Raw genomic sequence first — 19,875 nt, forward strand, 5'->3', positions numbered from 1 at the left:
TGTGTCTTTCATTATGTTGACAAGAACCGTTTTTTATATACATTAGAAGCTGATTTGATATTGACTCGATATTCATTTGATATTGATTTCATATTCATTCGCTGTTGATTTAATATTCATTTGATTTTAATTTGATATTCATTTGCTGTTAATTTGATATTTATTTGATGTTGATTTGATATACATTTGTGAACGCTTGCTTATTATATGTATTGTTTAGTAACCAATTAAGTCATATCGTTCCGTTTCCGGGTTTCGGTTGGATGTACCGCCATTCTCCAGGTGTGTTGTTAGAGTGAATCTTTTATTATTTTTAAAAAAATAACTATAGTATTAGGAGAGTCCTACTTAAATATAGAATACCCACAATATACTATATATTCTTTAAAGTATTTCAAATTAAGTGAAACTAATTATGACATGACATCTAAAAATATTATTAAAGAAATAATTCTTATCTTGTATTTTATAAAAAGAGAATGAAAAAATGCTATGCTAGTATATTTTTATTTTCCTTCCAAATATATAATACAATTTGCCACTAATCGATCCATCTAAAAAATAATTATAATAATGAGAAGAAGTAAGACTGCTAGAATCATTCTCCAGTGAATGGTGATGAAATCCTCATACGGGCCGACCGCGGGCTCCAACTCGATGACCTCACTTTCAACGTATTCCTGACCCTGTTTAAGAGAAGAATAAGTTTTATGAACCAATCGATAATAGTAATGTATGCTGAATAAAACTCTACTTACACGACGTTGGCGTCCATCTCGAGAGTCATCACCACCTATAAAAAGAATTTCATATTATTAATTAACCTTTTTAAATAACTTCAGTTTATAATACTTACCCCTGCGCGGCATTTCACTAAGTAATTTCTTCAAATAATTTTTATAAATATTGAACATGAACTTTTATCAACATCCCACATCCAGAGATGTAGGAAATTTTCAGAGAACTGAAGAAAGGTGGATAATGCAAATGATGGAAAACGAATAGAAGGAGCAACAATCTCTTTTTTGTGATTGATACTATAACTTGCCCATACATATTTCAGACTAATTTGACTAATTTATTACGAATATACTTCAGTAGGAATTATAACAGATAAAAAATTTTAAAAATCTTGATTTCGCTTTGATTTTCTTATTACTGACTGTTATGGGATCTACTGTAATTTTAGAATCAACGAATTGTGAACAATTCTTGAAAAATTCCATTCTATCATAATCTGAGTTCAGTTTACAAATACTTTTAAAAAAATCTAGTAACCAGAGAAGTGTAGAAAAATTTATCTGAATATTATTTTACCAAATTGAATAACAAAAGTTTTCATTTTTAAAAATCTTATCACGAGTTTTTTATATTTTAAAAAAGATATTACTTCTAAAGGTCCGGTCGGGAATTGACACATATATTTTATAAAAATCATTTGAAGAAATTACTTAGTGAAATGCCGCGCAGGGGTGAGTTTTATAAACTGAAGTCATTTAAAAAGATAAATTAATAATATGAAATTCTTTTTATAGGTGGTGATGACTCTCAAGATGGACGCCAACGTCGTGTAAGTAGAATTTTATTCAGCATACATTACTATTATCGATTGGTTCATAAAACTTATTCTTCTCTAACATAGGGTCAGGAATACGTTGAAAGTGAGGTCATCGAGTTGGAGCCCGCGGTCGGCCCGTATGAGGATTTCATCACCATTCACTGGAGAATGATTCTAGCAGTCTTACTTCTTCTCATTATTATAATTATTTTTTAGATGGATCGATTTGTGGCAAATTGTATTATATATTTGGAAGGAAAATAAAAATATACTAGCATAGCATTTTTTCATTCTCTTTTTATAAAATACAAGATAAGAACTAATTCTTAAATAATATTTTTAGATGTCATGTCATAATTAGTTTCACTTAATTTGAAAGACTTTAAAGACTTTAAAGAGTACTTAGTATATTGTGTCTATTCTATATTTAAATAGGACTCTTCTGAAATTATAGTTATTCTTTTAAAAATAATGAAAGATTCGCTCTAACAGTTCGAAGCAAAAAGGTCACAAGGATGGGTCTTACAGAAGGTGCATGTATTCGTACGTTCAATAAAGAGTGTATAGTGCATCCAGTACATATTGTGTTTTGTAGTTAGTATTTTAAATGAACTGTACTTTCACTAACTTATATGAATAAAAAACGTATATTTTAAATACTGTGAATTATTCTCACTAGATGTATTTTCTCTATTTTTAATTTATTGACTCCAAGTACCACACGTTTAACTCGTAGCCTGGCAAATTTAATTCAAAAAATTTTGTGGAATTTTTTGGAATGACAAGATGGGGTCCTTAAAGATTGCCATAATTATCATTAGTCGCAGATAATAAATTTGATGGAACATTTTTCTAGCAAACACTTAGCAATATACTTCGCAAATATAAAAACAAATGGAAATCAATTGAAATTTAATCTCTCGAATCATCGGGTAAGACAGCACCCCACAACGTAAAGTTTTAACAGTTTCCAATCTAACTTTTAATAAACATCCGAGAAAAGTAAAGAAAATACGTTAACTAATATTATTTCCTCGGTTGGTATCACCGCTTATAATAAGAACAGACGGCTGGATACGTTAATATTATGGGAATAAAATGAAACCAATATTGTATTTTCGCACTGACCAAAAAATTTAAATGCAATAATTCATAATTTATATTTGTGAACAGGAGTGAATCTTAAGTTCAATCAAAATTAAATACACTTTTAATACAAATTAATTGAAATAAATAAGATTCATATATACAAGCATTGTTACTAAGCTAAACTAACAATGTACAATCAGCGCATGGACTAAGACCTAAACCCGCGGTTAGGGAGAGTTTTATTATAACTGAGTAAGCTATAGATGAGTTACCAAAAACGCATCTTTTACTATAAGAATATTCGCAAAAATAATTCGAACGAATAATGAAATCTAAGCCTTTTCACACATCAGGTGTGAACTGCTAATCCGGATTAAGGTATCGTTGTCGTGAATTGTTTTCTTTTTCGTCTACAAGTTGCTTATCATCCCTTTTTTGCTGTATGGTACAATAACTTCAACAATAGCAAACAGTGATGAGTAACTATAAAAACCACACAAGAGGAAAATCCTTCTTTACTTGTTCTAAACTTTACTCTTTACTTGTTAATAATTGTTACGGAATCAGTTGGGACGTTGAGCTATATGAGCTATACCGCAACATGGCCATGTTGTACAAATGGAAGAAAATGCTCCGACTAGGAAAGTGTTTGCGCTGTACTCGCTGGTGAAAAACGCTATCGAAGACGGCCACATCTTAGGTAAAAGGACCTATTCATCAATGATTTCAAGGTACTTGGTACTACACATTGGCAGCAGTAAGCTACTGATCGGGCTGGTGGCCCCTAGACGCAATCAAGATGAATCACGTTTGTAATGACCATCTAAGTCAAGTCACTAATAAACTTTATTTACATTACGTATTGGAACTAAAGTAAATAATTTTATACTTATATTTGAAAACTAAGCGCAACCTCAGAGATATCTCACAGACGTACTTCTCTTTCAGATAATAGCTTTGATGAGCCTAAGTATGTGTGTTTTACAATAATAAAGTACATAAAATTTCAAATCAAAATCGGATGACTTTATTCAAACATATTATAAGAGCATAATAAATAAAAGTTTAAAAAAACTTTTACATTTTCATCACGAGTACAAATGGTTTAATTTAATTTCACATTGAAAGGAGATAATCACATCCCGTATCGCAAGAACAGTTCTTATCGGTCCGACATTTACTGAGAGAAACAAAATCTCAGCACACGGAAGCAGCTACTTTGTAAATTTTTAATGAGAACTAAGGTGTAGCGTAGATATTTCATCAGCAGTGCTAATCTGAAACATGTACTTTTCATAACACAAAAGAAATAGAATGCTTTATTTTAGTAAATTGATACAAATATACTATATATCATTCTTTGAAAGTGTCCTAAAAAGAACGGAACTTTCATATATAAAAAAGACAAGAATTTCTTTCGGGAAAACTAGTTAAATTTATCCAAGATACTTCACTTCTGACTCAATACTTAATTATCGTAATCTCAAAGCATATCGCATAAGTACTTCATATTGTTGACCTGCCGGAATGTCGATGCAAGCCTCTTTCTATGCAAAAAAAAAGCTTTTTTTTCTTCAGTAAATAAATTTTATCAAATGGTTAGAAATTCTGTCGGTACCAATAAGGACACGATTTATAGATGAGATGTTATTTTTATTTAAAAAGTTTATTAGAAACGACCGATTAGATTTATATTTAGTCGACCTATAGTGACGACCCAAATTTTTGTTCCAACTGCGATACATTGGTATTTTAAAAGTTGTTCAATTCCAATTCTACATTATTATTATAAGGATCTGTTATCCCCCTTCTACAAAATGAGATGCGAAAATGATAAAAAATTTGCTTGTGAAAACAAGGTTTCAGTGCGATGCCACACAATATATAAGTAATCGTCAGCTTATGGATGTTAACCAGCAAGAAATACCCTGGACTACCCTGTAGGAAATGTTGCTTTGCCGGTGAACATTAATTAGCAATTGCCATTGTTCGGGTGCTTTCTTATAACGTAAATTATGCAAAATGGGAAGAAGATTTTTCTAAACTGGAACAATTTTTTAACAATTTTTTAACAATTTTAATAAACCCGTTTACTATATTGTTGTAGACTTAAATACCCATGTAGCAGATAAATAAGTTGTTGATAGTAATTTATTATCTGATTCCCCATTTATTGCAGTAAAAAGAGTATCAAAGGATGTGAAGCTTGACACTAAGGGAAGAAAACTTCGAGAATTTCTGAAGAACATCGGTGGTGTTATATTTAACGGCAGGTTTCGAGGTGATGAAGATGGGGAATTTACATATGCGGGACCAAATGGATCAACTGCTGTTGATCTCTGTATATGTTCATTCAACAGATACTTGTTCTGATAATATAAGTGCTAATATGCACAAATTGATGCTAAATCGGAAAATTATGGAATTGTGGAAAAAGTTCGCCATGCGTGGGATAACCTTAAATGTGTGGGAGGCCTTAAATAAGCGTTTTGAACCCAAAAATGAATGGTTTGACAACCAGTGTCAAGAATTAAGGAAAAACATGTTTCATTTCCTTAATTTAGTTTAAAAATAGAATCTAGAAACCGAGCGCAGTTTTTACTTTAAACTCAGATCTCGAATGCCTTTGCCGTAATAAAACACTTCAATGGCTATTAAAAAATATTGAAGCATTAAAAACTGTTAAAAACGCTTTTGACTGGTGGAAGGTTTCAAACAATTTTAAAAACAGTCTCCTTAAAGTAGCTACTTCTTTACAATGTGAATAGTTTCGTATTCACTATGAATCCCTACTTACATGCAGTTCTGACCTTCCAGGTATCTCTTGGTTTCTTTCGCCTTTTGTCAATTCTTTCCTGACTCTCCTTTTAAACTTCGGGAAATTCAGCTTATGCTTTCAAACAGCAATTCTAATAAAGCATTAGGTAGCGACCGCATTACTTATGAATTCTACAAAAACGCACCTCCTGGTTTCCTCAACGACTTACTTACGCTGTATAGTTTTATATTTCTTCATAGTGTCGTACCATCTTCGTTTTCAAAATCGATAATTAAACCAATGCTTAAAAAAAGGAGATCCCAATATAGTTACAAATTATCCTGGACTATCGACTCTATCTATAAAATGTTTACTGGTATACAACTCTCGCGTATGAATAGATTCCACTGCGGCGGAATTAACACCTTTATTATCACAGCGTTAAGTAGTTGAGTGAGATATATAGATCCTTTTGGTGATAGCTGCTGCAGGGCCATACCTTTGATCAAATCATATCCTGGAGCCTTTTTTACTTTTAACTTCGCTATTACATCCCTAACTTCATTAATAGAAAATCTTTTATTTGAAAGTTCTAATTGGTAAGGCTCTTATAAAAAATTTATCATTTGTTTCATGATATCTGGCATATTTTGATTATCATGTGCTTTGAAGACCTGGTCCAAATGTAACGCGAATGTTAACAAATAATAATTTTAACAAATATTAAACAAAAAAAACTGACGAATAATGTCTCATATACTCTACAATAATGTAATATTTTACTATACAGAAATTATTATCACTTATTATTATTATTATTACTTTATTAATTAAAATTGAAATTATTACATCCTTTTATATCTAGAGTCAAAAAAAATATTTCTTATAATATACAAAAATTATTTTCTGATTTGTCGATATAAACTACACTTATAGCCTTCTTCAGGAAACGTTCTTTTAAGAAATATCCATCCGCATTTAAGGAAAACTTTGCAGAGTTTGCTGTGAAGTGTCATTTCAGGTATAGGACGTTGAATGTTACTAAGTACAGGCAAACCACAAGCTAAATTTTCATTGACCTTTCGGAGGAAATTAACTGGAATACTATAATGCGCTAACGAGTAACTCATATCATCAACCTTTTTCATATCGAGAATGATGTTTCGGCTAAGAATAAAAATGAGGAATCTTATTATTATATTTCGATAAAGAAAATGAAGTCGTCCAGATATTACTTACATTTTCCATTTAAGTTCACGAGTTCTGAATTGTTTCTTTTTAGACTTTTTTAGAAATTTTTTAATTTCGGCATCGATAGCCCTTAGTTTCCTTTTTAAATACAGACTATAAAATATTGAAAATTAACGCCTCTTTATTATGATATCTAAATAATAATTTACAATAATTCGGGTAGTCTCATATCTGCACAATCGTATTTCGGCTTAAGCCATGCTGGTGGTGGAATAAATTTTGTTTTGACCCTAGAATTTATTAAAGGACGTCATCTTCTTTGTTTTATTGTTTAGTGCGTATTCTTACATATTATTAGCTTTGCATTCCTCTTCAGTCGTTGTATAACTAAAGCATGAACTTGATTCAGAATCGGAGGAGTCTTCAATTATTATTCTTTTCATCTTTTTAGCGGCTTTTGATTTTGTTTGTGTTACTTTCCGCTTATTACCCCTTTTATCACCAGTACTTTCGGATGCAGCCTCTTCTATAAGAAGAAGTTAAATATAAAATTTAAGTCTATTTCAATGTGATCTCATAACCAAAATTGAAAGTCAATAAAAGTCAGTTAATTTTTTGTTATTTTAAGAAATATACTTACCATCAGAAACGTCTGAAGTTAGTGAGATAATACTACTGCTTGAATCAACATTATCATCCGAACTTGACTGCTTATTTTCATATGACTTTTCGCTTTCAACTTCAGCATTGAGTTCCTTTGGACTACTGGCACGGTTTTCTATTTAAAATATGTTATGGTTAATTATTTAGAAACGTATGGCCCAATGTTCCCATGGGAACGTACTGGATTGATTGATTGATTGATTGATTTAGAAACGTAGAAAACTTTTCTTTCGCTTTGCTAGGGGTAAAATAACACTGTGCGACAAAAATTAAATATTCCCTTCTCTTTTTTTATATATCAACGATATATTATAAATATTCTACGACATGATTAATATCATTGAAAAAGTATTGCAAGCTTTAAAGACTATTCATATTCATATTCAAAATTATAGTAATGACAGGAATTTAAAAATCGTCACAAACTATAATTGTAGAAAGCTTTAGGGAAAAAATGTCAGTTCAACCACAAAGTGCAAGATGTTTCAAGCTCTTGCTGTAGAAGGTAGTGTCAAGCTATTATGTGGTACGCAGACCAGATTTATTCAAGTAATGTTGTTGAAAAACTACTACGTCTTTTACATAAAAAATCTTTTGCCCTGATTTTTTCGAATACACTCTACGGATGCGTTTTATATATGTTAAGAAAATTTTAAAATTGTAAGCAATGGATATTCAAGAATGATTGTACATGCACTTTTAAGTTCCAAGTCGCAATGTTTCGAACAAAGCGAAGCTCTAGTGCAAGAACACAATATTGAAATAGACTCTAATGGTTAGAAATGGTTAGAAATTCTGTCGGTACCAATAAGGACACGATTTATAGATGAGATGTTATTTTTATTTAAAAAGTTTATTAGAAACGACCGATTAGATTTATATTTAGTCGACCTATAGTGACGACCCAAATTTTTGTTCCAACTGCGATACATTGGTATTTTAAAAGTTGTTCAATTCCAATTCTACATTATTATTATAAGGATCTGTTATCCCCCTTCTACAAAATGAGATGCGAAAATGATAAAAAATTTGCTTGTGAAAACAAGGTTTCAGTGCGATGCCACACAATATATAAGTAATCGTCAGCTTATGGATGTTAACCAGCAAGAAATACCCTGGACTACCCTGTAGGAAATGTTGCTTTGCCGGTGAACATTAATTAGCAATTGCCATTGTTCGGGTGCTTTCTTATAACGTAAATTATGCAAAATGGGAAGAAGATTTTTCTAAACTGGAACAATTTTTTAACAATTTTTTAACAATTTTAATAAACCCGTTTACTATATTGTTGTAGACTTAAATACCCATGTAGCAGATAAATAAGTTGTTGATAGTAATTTATTATCTGATTCCCCATTTATTGCAGTAAAAAGAGTATCAAAGGATGTGAAGCTTGACACTAAGGGAAGAAAACTTCGAGAATTTCTGAAGAACATCGGTGGTGTTATATTTAACGGCAGGTTTCGAGGTGATGAAGATGGGGAATTTACATATGCGGGACCAAATGGATCAACTGCTGTTGATCTCTGTATATGTTCATTCAACAGATACTTGTTCTGATAATATAAGTGCTAATATGCACAAATTGATGCTAAATCGGAAAATTATGGAATTGTGGAAAAAGTTCGCCATGCGTGGGATAACCTTAAATGTGTGGGAGGCCTTAAATAAGCGTTTTGAACCCAAAAATGAATGGTTTGACAACCAGTGTCAAGAATTAAGGAAAAACATGTTTCATTTCCTTAATTTAGTTTAAAAATAGAATCTAGAAACCGAGCGCAGTTTTTACTTTAAACTCAGATCTCGAATGCCTTTGCCGTAATAAAACACTTCAATGGCTATTAAAAAATATTGAAGCATTAAAAACTGTTAAAAACGCTTTTGACTGGTGGAAGGTTTCAAACAATTTTAAAAACAGTCTCCTTAAAGTAGCTACTTCTTTACAATGTGAATAGTTTCGTATTCACTATGAATCCCTACTTACATGCAGTTCTGACCTTCCAGGTATCTCTTGGTTTCTTTCGCCTTTTGTCAATTCTTTCCTGACTCTCCTTTTAAACTTCGGGAAATTCAGCTTATGCTTTCAAACAGCAATTCTAATAAAGCATTAGGTAGCGACCGCATTACTTATGAATTCTACAAAAACGCACCTCCTGGTTTCCTCAACGACTTACTTACGCTGTATAGTTTTATATTTCTTCATAGTGTCGTACCATCTTCGTTTTCAAAATCGATAATTAAACCAATGCTTAAAAAAAGGAGATCCCAATATAGTTACAAATTATCCTGGACTATCGACTCTATCTATAAAATGTTTACTGGTATACAACTCTCGCGTATGAATAGATTCCACTGCGGCGGAATTAACACCTTTATTATCACAGCGTTAAGTAGTTGAGTGAGATATATAGATCCTTTTGGTGATAGCTGCTGCAGGGCCATACCTTTGATCAAATCATATCCTGGAGCCTTTTTTACTTTTAACTTCGCTATTACATCCCTAACTTCATTAATAGAAAATCTTTTATTTGAAAGTTCTAATTGGTAAGGCTCTTATAAAAAATTTATCATTTGTTTCATGATATCTGGCATATTTTGATTATCATGTGCTTTGAAGACCTGGTCCAAATGTAACGCGAATGTTAACAAATAATAATTTTAACAAATATTAAACAAAAAAAACTGACGAATAATGTCTCATATACTCTACAATAATGTAATATTTTACTATACAGAAATTATTATCACTTATTATTATTATTATTACTTTATTAATTAAAATTGAAATTATTACATCCTTTTATATCTAGAGTCAAAAAAAATATTTCTTATAATATACAAAAATTATTTTCTGATTTGTCGATATAAACTACACTTATAGCCTTCTTCAGGAAACGTTCTTTTAAGAAATATCCATCCGCATTTAAGGAAAACTTTGCAGAGTTTGCTGTGAAGTGTCATTTCAGGTATAGGACGTTGAATGTTACTAAGTACAGGCAAACCACAAGCTAAATTTTCATTGACCTTTCGGAGGAAATTAACTGGAATACTATAATGCGCTAACGAGTAACTCATATCATCAACCTTTTTCATATCGAGAATGATGTTTCGGCTAAGAATAAAAATGAGGAATCTTATTATTATATTTCGATAAAGAAAATGAAGTCGTCCAGATATTACTTACATTTTCCATTTAAGTTCACGAGTTCTGAATTGTTTCTTTTTAGACTTTTTTAGAAATTTTTTAATTTCGGCATCGATAGCCCTTAGTTTCCTTTTTAAATACAGACTATAAAATATTGAAAATTAACGCCTCTTTATTATGATATCTAAATAATAATTTACAATAATTCGGGTAGTCTCATATCTGCACAATCGTATTTCGGCTTAAGCCATGCTGGTGGTGGAATAAATTTTGTTTTGACCCTAGAATTTATTAAAGGACGTCATCTTCTTTGTTTTATTGTTTAGTGCGTATTCTTACATATTATTAGCTTTGCATTCCTCTTCAGTCGTTGTATAACTAAAGCATGAACTTGATTCAGAATCGGAGGAGTCTTCAATTATTATTCTTTTCATCTTTTTAGCGGCTTTTGATTTTGTTTGTGTTACTTTCCGCTTATTACCCCTTTTATCACCAGTACTTTCGGATGCAGCCTCTTCTATAAGAAGAAGTTAAATATAAAATTTAAGTCTATTTCAATGTGATCTCATAACCAAAATTGAAAGTCAATAAAAGTCAGTTAATTTTTTGTTATTTTAAGAAATATACTTACCATCAGAAACGTCTGAAGTTAGTGAGATAATACTACTGCTTGAATCAACATTATCATCCGAACTTGACTGCTTATTTTCATATGACTTTTCGCTTTCAACTTCAGCATTGAGTTCCTTTGGACTACTGGCACGGTTTTCTATTTAAAATATGTTATGGTTAATTATTTAGAAACGTATGGCCCAATGTTCCCATGGGAACGTACTGGATTGATTGATTGATTGATTGATTTAGAAACGTAGAAAACTTTTCTTTCGCTTTGCTAGGGGTAAAATAACACTGTGCGACAAAAATTAAATATTCCCTTCTCTTTTTTTATATATCAACGATATATTATAAATATTCTACGACATGATTAATATCATTGGAAAAGTATTGCAAGCTTTAAAGACTATTCATATTCATATTCAAAATTATAGTAATGACAGGAATTTAAAAATCGTCACAAACTATAATTGTAGAAAGCTTTAGGGAAAAAATGTCAGTTCAACCACAAAGTGCAAGATGTTTCAAGCTCTTGCTGTAGAAGGTAGTGTCAAGCTATTATGTGGTACGCAGACCAGATTTATTCAAGTAATGTTGTTGAAAAACTACTACGTCTTTTACATAAAAAATCTTTTGCCCTGATTTTTTCGAATACACTCTACGGATGCGTTTTATATATGTTAAGAAAATTTTAAAATTGTAAGCAATGGATATTCAAGAATGATTGTACATGCACTTTTAAGTTCCAAGTCGCAATGTTTCGAACAAAGCGAAGCTCTAGTGCAAGAACACAATATTGAAATAGACTCTAACAACCCTACCAGCTGAAGTAGATTTCAAGAAGAGCTGTTGTAAGCAATCTATAAACAAATCATGATAGTTTCACACCATATATACAACAAAAAAATGAAGTCAGAGTGACGACAACTACTACCATAACTGGTTTAATACAAAAGCACCCATATTCGTAAGGAGAGTAGAAGTCTTACGACTTCTTTCTTTACCTAATGTTCAATATGTAAATAAGCTTTCGGAAAAAATAATAAAGCAGTTTTAGGGAAAGGCATTTCTTTCTACAGAAGATTATGATGACGCTCTATATGAAAAAAAGAGTAATATTTAAATAATTTTAAATTATGTTCTTACTAGTAAGTTCCTCTAGACACTCATCGTCAGAAGAGTCAGAGTCACTTTCAAATACTTTAATCCTTCCTGATTTAACATCATTCCTTAGATATGATGGTAGCGTAATTCTCCAGTGTTTTTTTTTCTTCTTTTGAGTTAGTACTTTTTGTTTCTTCTGTGGAGAGGTATCATTATCACTGCAAACATTGATCTCTAATAAAGAAATAGTTATTTGTTAAGACACATTATACAATGCATACTTATGCTAAGTATAGAAAAAGCTTTTTAACTTCTAGTTGTTGAGGGCTTTCACAGTACAATGATTTAAGGAGAGATTATAATTATGTGAAAGATGGCAACGCTAGAAAAATCATATTGGCAATTTAAAATGGAAAGCTTTATATGCTTAATGAGTCAAAATCATAAAAGTTATACAATTAGAATTAATCAGATCGCTCCTTAATTTCCTTTGATCAACGCACTAGAGTATCATTTTAAATTTTTTCAATTTCACAATTACTTTCAATCTTATAATCCTCAGAATGCATCATTGTACTATTTTTTAAGCCCATCAAATTCCCAGAACACACAATTATAATTTAATTTGTAGACAAATTAATTTTTCTTATGTCGGCCGACTTTTAAGGAACGTTTAAGTTTTCGGTACTAAGCAATTAATAAATTCAATCAAAAAGTGACCCTTAATATATTAAACATATTTGTGTTATGATACATAATATTCTAAATATTGTCAAAATGATCATTTTTACTTCACTGAACGCGCTGCCGTTCACTGCTATTTAAGACTACGAAAGTGCATCCGAAGAAATTTTCCATCTTAAGTAATGGTATAGGCAGCTGTGACCGCCGATGGACGCTCGTCTCTTCATCGACCCTGGTGGTTGGTATCAAAGTCAATGCGACTTATAATCGGAAAAATGGAAAATGTTTTTGAAGTTGCTTTAGGGCCGTTAGCACGCAAACATTTCTATTGTAGACCATGGACTATTCCATTTGAGCCATATTGTGAGGTAGAGAGCAACATGAGAACTAAAAAATATGCGAATATAGATGCTCTGAACACAGTCATTCTTCAGTAATGGAATAAAACACCGGAAGATCACATTCCTGAAGCATGTAACTAATTTTTGAACCATTTGAAAGTGATAGTCCTTCAAAACCAGACCCATCCCGCTACCATTGTTACCTGTCACACTCAAGGACAAAAACAACGATAACCCTACTTATCAAAATTAAATAATAATACCCAAAAAAAATAATCACAAAAAAAATTTGAAACAAAATTACAGTGACCTAAAGTTCAATTATTGGTATTTTTGCTGGAAGTAAGTAAAAACTAAACAAGCAAATTTAGTACTTACCAAGAAGTTGATCTGGCAATGTTGAACACATATTATCACTAGTCTCATTTTTCTCATACTCTCCGGCATTTATTTTGTCACAGTCACCGGCATTTCCCACTTGTAATTCCTCAGCTAACTCCGGCGCATTATTTTGAATCATTTCGTTATTTCCTGAGCCAATGTCTGTTTCCAGAGATGATGGTGACTTACTTTCATCATTTGGTTTTGTCATCTTCATTAGGGTAATCATATCTTGTATTGATTGCTCATATGCAGTTAAATCAGCATAAACACGATGTTCTTTAAAAAGCATAGTTTTTAATAAATTTAGTCTAAGAATGTATTGAACAAAATCTTATAAAAAATTATAATATAGAATGTAGTACATAAAATATGATACTTTCCTATAATGTCTTAAATTAAACAGATTACCTGTAACTTATATCTGTAATTAAGGTTGCTCCCTTTTACTTAATTTTTCCTAACCACTATTCCAAATCCAAGTTATCTTTATCAGATTGAAAACTCTATAATCCAGTCGAGTAATATAGATCTAAAATCTCCTTTAGTTTTTCGTTTAGTTTAGTTTTTCCTAAAATCTGCCAAAGCGCTTTAAAGATTTTTTCCAAATAGGAAGGACTTACGCGTCAATAGTGCTCGAATATCAACTTTCCTCAATCAAGCGCTTTATACTTCTTTCAAAAACTGTTTTCACTTATTAAGTCCTTATTAGTATAATAATGGTAAAATTTAAAGTGACGACAAAACTCAGTTTGAGGAACATATTTTTTATTACTATTAAAAGGACTTTTCGGATCGTCTTCTTTTTATATGCAAATACCAAAATGGCTTCCGGACATTTTAGATAGTTTTACTGTAAGTGATCTATATAACACTGTATGTAATATACGTGATGCATATTAAGTGGAACTGTGTTGAATTCTATACTAACACTAAATTTCTTTAGATGCTTGTGATAATTCACATTCAATAATGCCACTTAACTCCAAAGTTAAAGTGTTATATGGGTCATTCTTTTACAACTCGGACACCTTCTTGACCTCATGATCTCCGATTTGGCTGAAATTTTTTTTATGAGCTCCTTTCATAAAATAAGAAAAGATATGGACCCATGTTTAAACGCTGTAAATTTCAAGTTTCTTTTTCTTTTTTCTACCCTTTAAGTTTCTACCTTTTATAGAACTTGAGATATAGCCATTTGAAAATGTGTCTACTATGCCAATTCTCAAAACCCCATGGGTCCATATCTCCTAGAAAAAAAAGCACAAAATTTTTTCCCGAGATATGGGTCTTCTTCTTTTATGAAAGGAGCTCAAATCGGAGATCATGAGGTCATTTTTTGCCAAAATCCGTCCGGTTTGTAAAAGAATGACCCATATGCAATACTAAACACAATATTTAAGTTATTTAATATACTCGTACTTACCAGTGTGTTTCTGTGGAGACTTTTGAAATTTGTTATCACATGAATCAAGTATATAGTTCTCATTAGCTACATCAACTAAATCCTTCACAGATTCAATTTTATATTCTCTAATGTTTTCTGATTTAATGTCCGCATCCAGATATGGTGGTGACTTATTTCCGAATGGTTCTGTTGTTATCTGTTCAGTATCTATTTTTTCTTCCTTCTGTTGATCAGTATTATTATCATGGCAAATATTGCTTTCTACATAAGAATACATTCGTTCGTTAAAATTCATTATATATGCTAAAATATATATAATACATAACACAAAACTAGATGCAATTATAACTTTAGCATTTGATACTATATATTCTGCGAGAACCAAACGTGATAAATTTCGCTGGTTTCATAATTTCTTTATAGCAGCTTTTATCCCATGTTAGTTAAAAGATGCCACATATTTCAAGTTAAATCATGTCACAATATTTTTCGGACTATATGTATATAAATCCAATTCTAAACTGACTGATCGACTTGTTAAGTATTTGACATATTCTAATTTAGTTGAAAATGATTAATAATGTAATGTAAGTAATTGATATATTTTGGAAGATCATGTTCTCAGAAACAAAGTTAAAATTGAAAGGAATGAAATAAATCATAGGTAACTAGACAATCCGAATACGTGAATGTACATTTTAAGCAGCCCGTAAGGGAAAAATTTTATGGTCATATTATTAACACGCTCATCGATCACAGTGATCTAGATGACATATAGAACAAAGGATATTGAAAATGATAATAAAATGATACCACTCAATTTAAAAGTTAAGATGAAATATATAACAAAACAAACAGGTTATTATTAATGCAACGTTCTCTTTCTTACCAGAAAAATTCTTTGAAAATTCTGACTCCGAATGGTCACTTTTAAAATATTTAATGATTCCCGTTTCAATATCTTTATGCAGATATGTAGGAAATTTTTTAACCAGGATTCTGTTGTTTTTAGTTTAGTAATCACTTTTCGTTCCTTCTGTTGATGGGTGGTGTTATCACGAAAAACATTATACACATTATAAACATTACAAACATCTATAAACAAATACAGTCATTCGTTAAGGTAGCTCAAAGATATTGCTCGAACATTATACTGATATTTAAGTGATATGTTGTATATATAACATACATATATACAATATATATCATGAAAACACAGAGTTACACAGAAGAGCAAAAGATCTAACTTTACATAGGGGGGAATGAAAAAAATTAATAAAGTTCTTTAATTTACTAGGGGTTGCTATACAAAAATTCCAGAATTAATGTCGGTTGAGCAGTCATGAATTGATTATTGTGTTATAAAAGGTTTGTTCTTAAATATTATACAGAAACTTATTTACAAGAGAAAATCTAGCCGAATCATCTACCCGTAGAACTAACACTTAAATCAAATCAAATACACAACTTCCAAAATATAAATCCACTCTCAAAGCTTACCTAAATTAAAGGAGAAAACAATATTTGAATCTATATCAGAATACCCCTCATCATATCATCACCTCATCTGATGAAGTGATGACTGTAACCATCATAAAAGCGGTAGAAAACAGCAAGTCCTTTTCAACATGGTGCCACGAAATGAAAATGGAATATATGTTCGGTTTGATAAGAAGTCTAAATTGCAAGGTAAAACTGCTTTAGTTACCTGAATAAAACAAGAAAGAGGACTGAATTCAGACTGAAATGAATATAATATAGCCAACATCATCTAACAAAATATTCCGAAAGCTTTTGGAACAATTTAAGTAGGGTAAATTTCATAAACTTAAGTAAATGGATGCAATTTTAAGCTGTTTAGAAAACCTTCTTTAAAAGCGGTGATCCGCATGATATAAAAAACTATATTTTTATTAAATTTGATAAAAAAAGTATTTACAGGCGTGTAACATCCACAACAACAAAATTAAGTCGTCGATAAAAAAGTATTAAGGGAATACCAAGCACGGTTCAGGCGAGTATATTCGACTAGAGATAATGTTCTTATTATGACAAATATATCAAAAGAATATTTGAAAATAAAAAAATTATTGTATATACTTTTTGTACATTTTGATATTATCTTTAAATTTAATCTGGACGACAGCAGAGCTTTCGCAGACGACACGTGCTTCATCTACTCGGATCGGGATGCCATAAATGTAAGCAACACTTTACAGGGAAATATAGACCTTATGGTGGAATACTTCCAAAAATGGAAGATTAAAATTAATAATGACAAAACGAAGGCTATATTTATAACTCGAAAAAGAAGACAGCTTCCTCCAAGGGTGAGCGTTTGCGACACGGAGATACAGTGGGAGGATAACATAAAATATCTAGGGGTCACTTTTGACAAATGGTTCAATTGGCTTAAACATTTAAAATACAAACGGAATAGCTGCTCTAAGATTCTAAATTTATTAAAGCCGCTATTTAATAATTATCACTTCAACTTTAAAAACAGAAAGTTACTTTATACGCAAGTAATTAGACCTGCACTAATGTACGGATGTGTTACATATAGCAAAGCCTCAAATACTACCTCAAAGCAATTACAGATAGCACAAAACCTGGCTTGAAGAAAACTGTTTAACATAGAGATCTTAGGATTGACTCAGTGAAAAAATATGTCAGAGACAGAGCTCTAAAATTATTCACTAAAGTTGATACGCTAATTAACCCCACCCTAACAATCCTCAAGTCCACTTCTGGACTCTCAGGAAGATATGCTGATTTAAGGTCCGTCATCAACTAAAAGACAAAGACAAATAAATGATATGATTTTTTTTTTAGCCTGTTTAAAGCCTAGTGTGAGGTAGAGATAAGCCCCCAGCCATTATAGAGTAAAAGTGCATAATAGCACTAACTCAAGAAGAAGAAGAGGATTCAAGAATTTTGCACATTTTTAGACTGCAGTCGACTTTGTTCACAGAGAAAACATATTTTATAACTTAAGTAATTCTGGAGTAACTTAAAAATTCTAAAAATACATCGGCAGCTGTATGAGATGAAAACAGCCTTTTCAACTAGTTTTTAAAGAGCTCTGAAGTAAAACAGATTTGTCCGATGGGTTCGTTATTCAACCATCTTTCCAAAGACATCTCAATAAATGGAATAATAATAAATAAATGTATTAAAATACTTAACATAGGTATTCCGATGATATAGTGCTTATGACTGACATACCTATAACAATACAATGATTAATGAATTTTATGTCTTCATGTCTATAAAATTGAAACTTAAAATAATTACTTCTAAATCGGAAATTATGATATTCAAGAAGAATTGCAGGAGGTTGAAAAAAGAGGAAACATGTGACATAAATTGAGAAACATTAGAAGTAGTATAGGAATACAAATATTTAGAAGCTTGATTCAAATATAATGGTAAATCCAATGAAGATTTCAGTAAAAAGCTCATTGAAGTACAAAAAGCACGACAAGTTATTCTAGTATTAAATGAAGTTGCACCCTCGGTAAAGTTTCTGATGTTTCAGGTGACTTTGAGATTAGCTCTCTTTTATGCAGATCAAGTATGAAGAATTGCCAAATTGAACATAGCGGAAATGCTACAAAGATACTCCATTAAAAAATCTTCAAGTTACCTCAAAACACGCGTACATAGTAACTTAGAAACAACACTTAGACACAAGACTTTCTAGTTTCTATATGGAAACTCTTAACTACATTACAAATGTACAATTCACGTCATAGTTTTGAGTGATAACACACTCTTTAAACTACTGGCTTGTTAGCTCCTAAATGTATAGACAGATTTTTGGTAAATACACATGCAAGTGAGTTGTTTCTCGAAAATAGAAAAATTTGGAGTTCTTGGTACTCGGCGCTTAGTACTTGGCGCTTGGTACTTTGCACTTTATTGAGCTATAAATTCTATACAAAATACACTCTCACAAAAGAAAAAGTATTAAAAGTATTATATGCTCAACAACAAACCATATCGTATAGTTCAAGCACATGTGGATACACTAACTGTTTAGTATAATTTTTTTGGAGACCCAAAAACATCTCTTCTGTGGATTTCGTCATGTTATAAATCATTTTCGTTAGGAGTTTATTAGAAGCAACTCCAGTTTGTTTATTTACTTCCAATCGTTGGTTAAGCTTTTAAAATAACAGCATACTATAAATCGAAGAATTGTCAAAATTTCAAGAATTTCAATCAGTTCGATATTGAAACTATAGGGCTTAGGTATAACTAAAAAGAATTGTAAAGAATGTAATACACTTGTGTGGCAACATCGATTTCGTATGTAAAATTTGAAAATTTATGCAATTGAACCTCTAATCTCAAAATAGTTGCTAAGCAACACCCAATCTCTATCAGCCTCTGAAATAAGATAAACCTTAAATAGATGCATTGTATTTGGTGAAATGACAGAAACAACACTGAATTAGTTCCAGAAGTGTCAAAATACTGCGATTATGTAAATGAAGTACTTAAGTAAAGTAAAGTTAATGACCTCTGGTATGTCAGATATAATGATATTCGCTAAGAATTGAAAACAAAATCCATAAAAAGATATATAAAGGATATGAAGCGAAGCTAGCTTAAAATAGATTGTAGCATAGTAACCCATCATAGGACTTACTGAAGACCCAAAGATGCTTAGGGCCTTCTTAAAGATAGAAAATATGAGCACTTACAAAACCTTATTGTATGAAACTTAAAAGAACAATAACATAAAGTAATACTAAAGAAACTACTGCGGCCTTAGTGATACTCGAGATAACGAAGTAAAAGTGCTAAACGACACAGAACATCTGAACTCAGCCTCTGAAGCTGTAATGCATTGTATTAAGCTGCTCCTATTATCTATTTTTGTAACTGCGGCTTCGCGATTCCAGTTATAAAGTCCATAAGTAACTTGCA

General features: G+C 31.2%; 2 protein-coding genes across 9 annotated transcripts in view; both read right to left on the bottom strand.

Moving 5' to 3' along the window:
* Positions 1 to 6,267: 6,267 nt before the first annotated feature.
* On the bottom strand, positions 6,268 to 9,462 carry LOC119688430. Its single transcript, XM_038103111.1, has 6 exons — positions 9,438 to 9,462; positions 7,237 to 7,374; positions 6,945 to 7,122; positions 6,806 to 6,886; positions 6,645 to 6,749; positions 6,268 to 6,572 (listed from the first exon to the last, which is right to left on the bottom strand). The coding sequence occupies exons 1-6, from the start codon at positions 9,460 to 9,462 to the stop codon at positions 6,305 to 6,307; spliced, it is 795 nt and encodes a 264-aa protein (XP_037959039.1). The 3' UTR covers positions 6,268 to 6,304.
* A 596-nt stretch (positions 9,463 to 10,058) lies between these two features.
* LOC119688944 (dentin sialophosphoprotein-like) overlaps positions 10,059 to 19,875 on the bottom strand; it is a 41,029-nt gene continuing 31,212 nt past the window's right edge. For all 8 annotated transcript variants that reach the window (XM_038103626.1, XM_038103632.1, XM_038103631.1 and 5 more), the window contains 8 exons: positions 14,956 to 15,198; positions 13,527 to 13,808; positions 12,166 to 12,357; positions 11,036 to 11,173; positions 10,744 to 10,921; positions 10,605 to 10,685; positions 10,444 to 10,548; positions 10,059 to 10,371 (listed from right to left, as the gene is read on the bottom strand). In XM_038103626.1, coding sequence (XP_037959554.1) covers positions 10,104 to 10,371; positions 10,444 to 10,548; positions 10,605 to 10,685; positions 10,744 to 10,921; positions 11,036 to 11,173; positions 12,166 to 12,357; positions 13,527 to 13,808; positions 14,956 to 15,198 — 1,487 coding nt within the window. In that variant the 3' untranslated portion in view covers positions 10,059 to 10,103. The remainder of the gene's footprint in view (positions 10,372 to 10,443; positions 10,549 to 10,604; positions 10,686 to 10,743; positions 10,922 to 11,035; positions 11,174 to 12,165; positions 12,358 to 13,526; positions 13,809 to 14,955; positions 15,199 to 19,875) is intronic.

The sequence above is a fragment of the Teleopsis dalmanni genome, chromosome X (genome assembly GCF_002237135.1).
Source record: "Teleopsis dalmanni isolate 2A chromosome X, ASM223713v2, whole genome shotgun sequence".
Taxonomy (NCBI): Eukaryota; Metazoa; Arthropoda; class Insecta; order Diptera; family Diopsidae; genus Teleopsis; species Teleopsis dalmanni.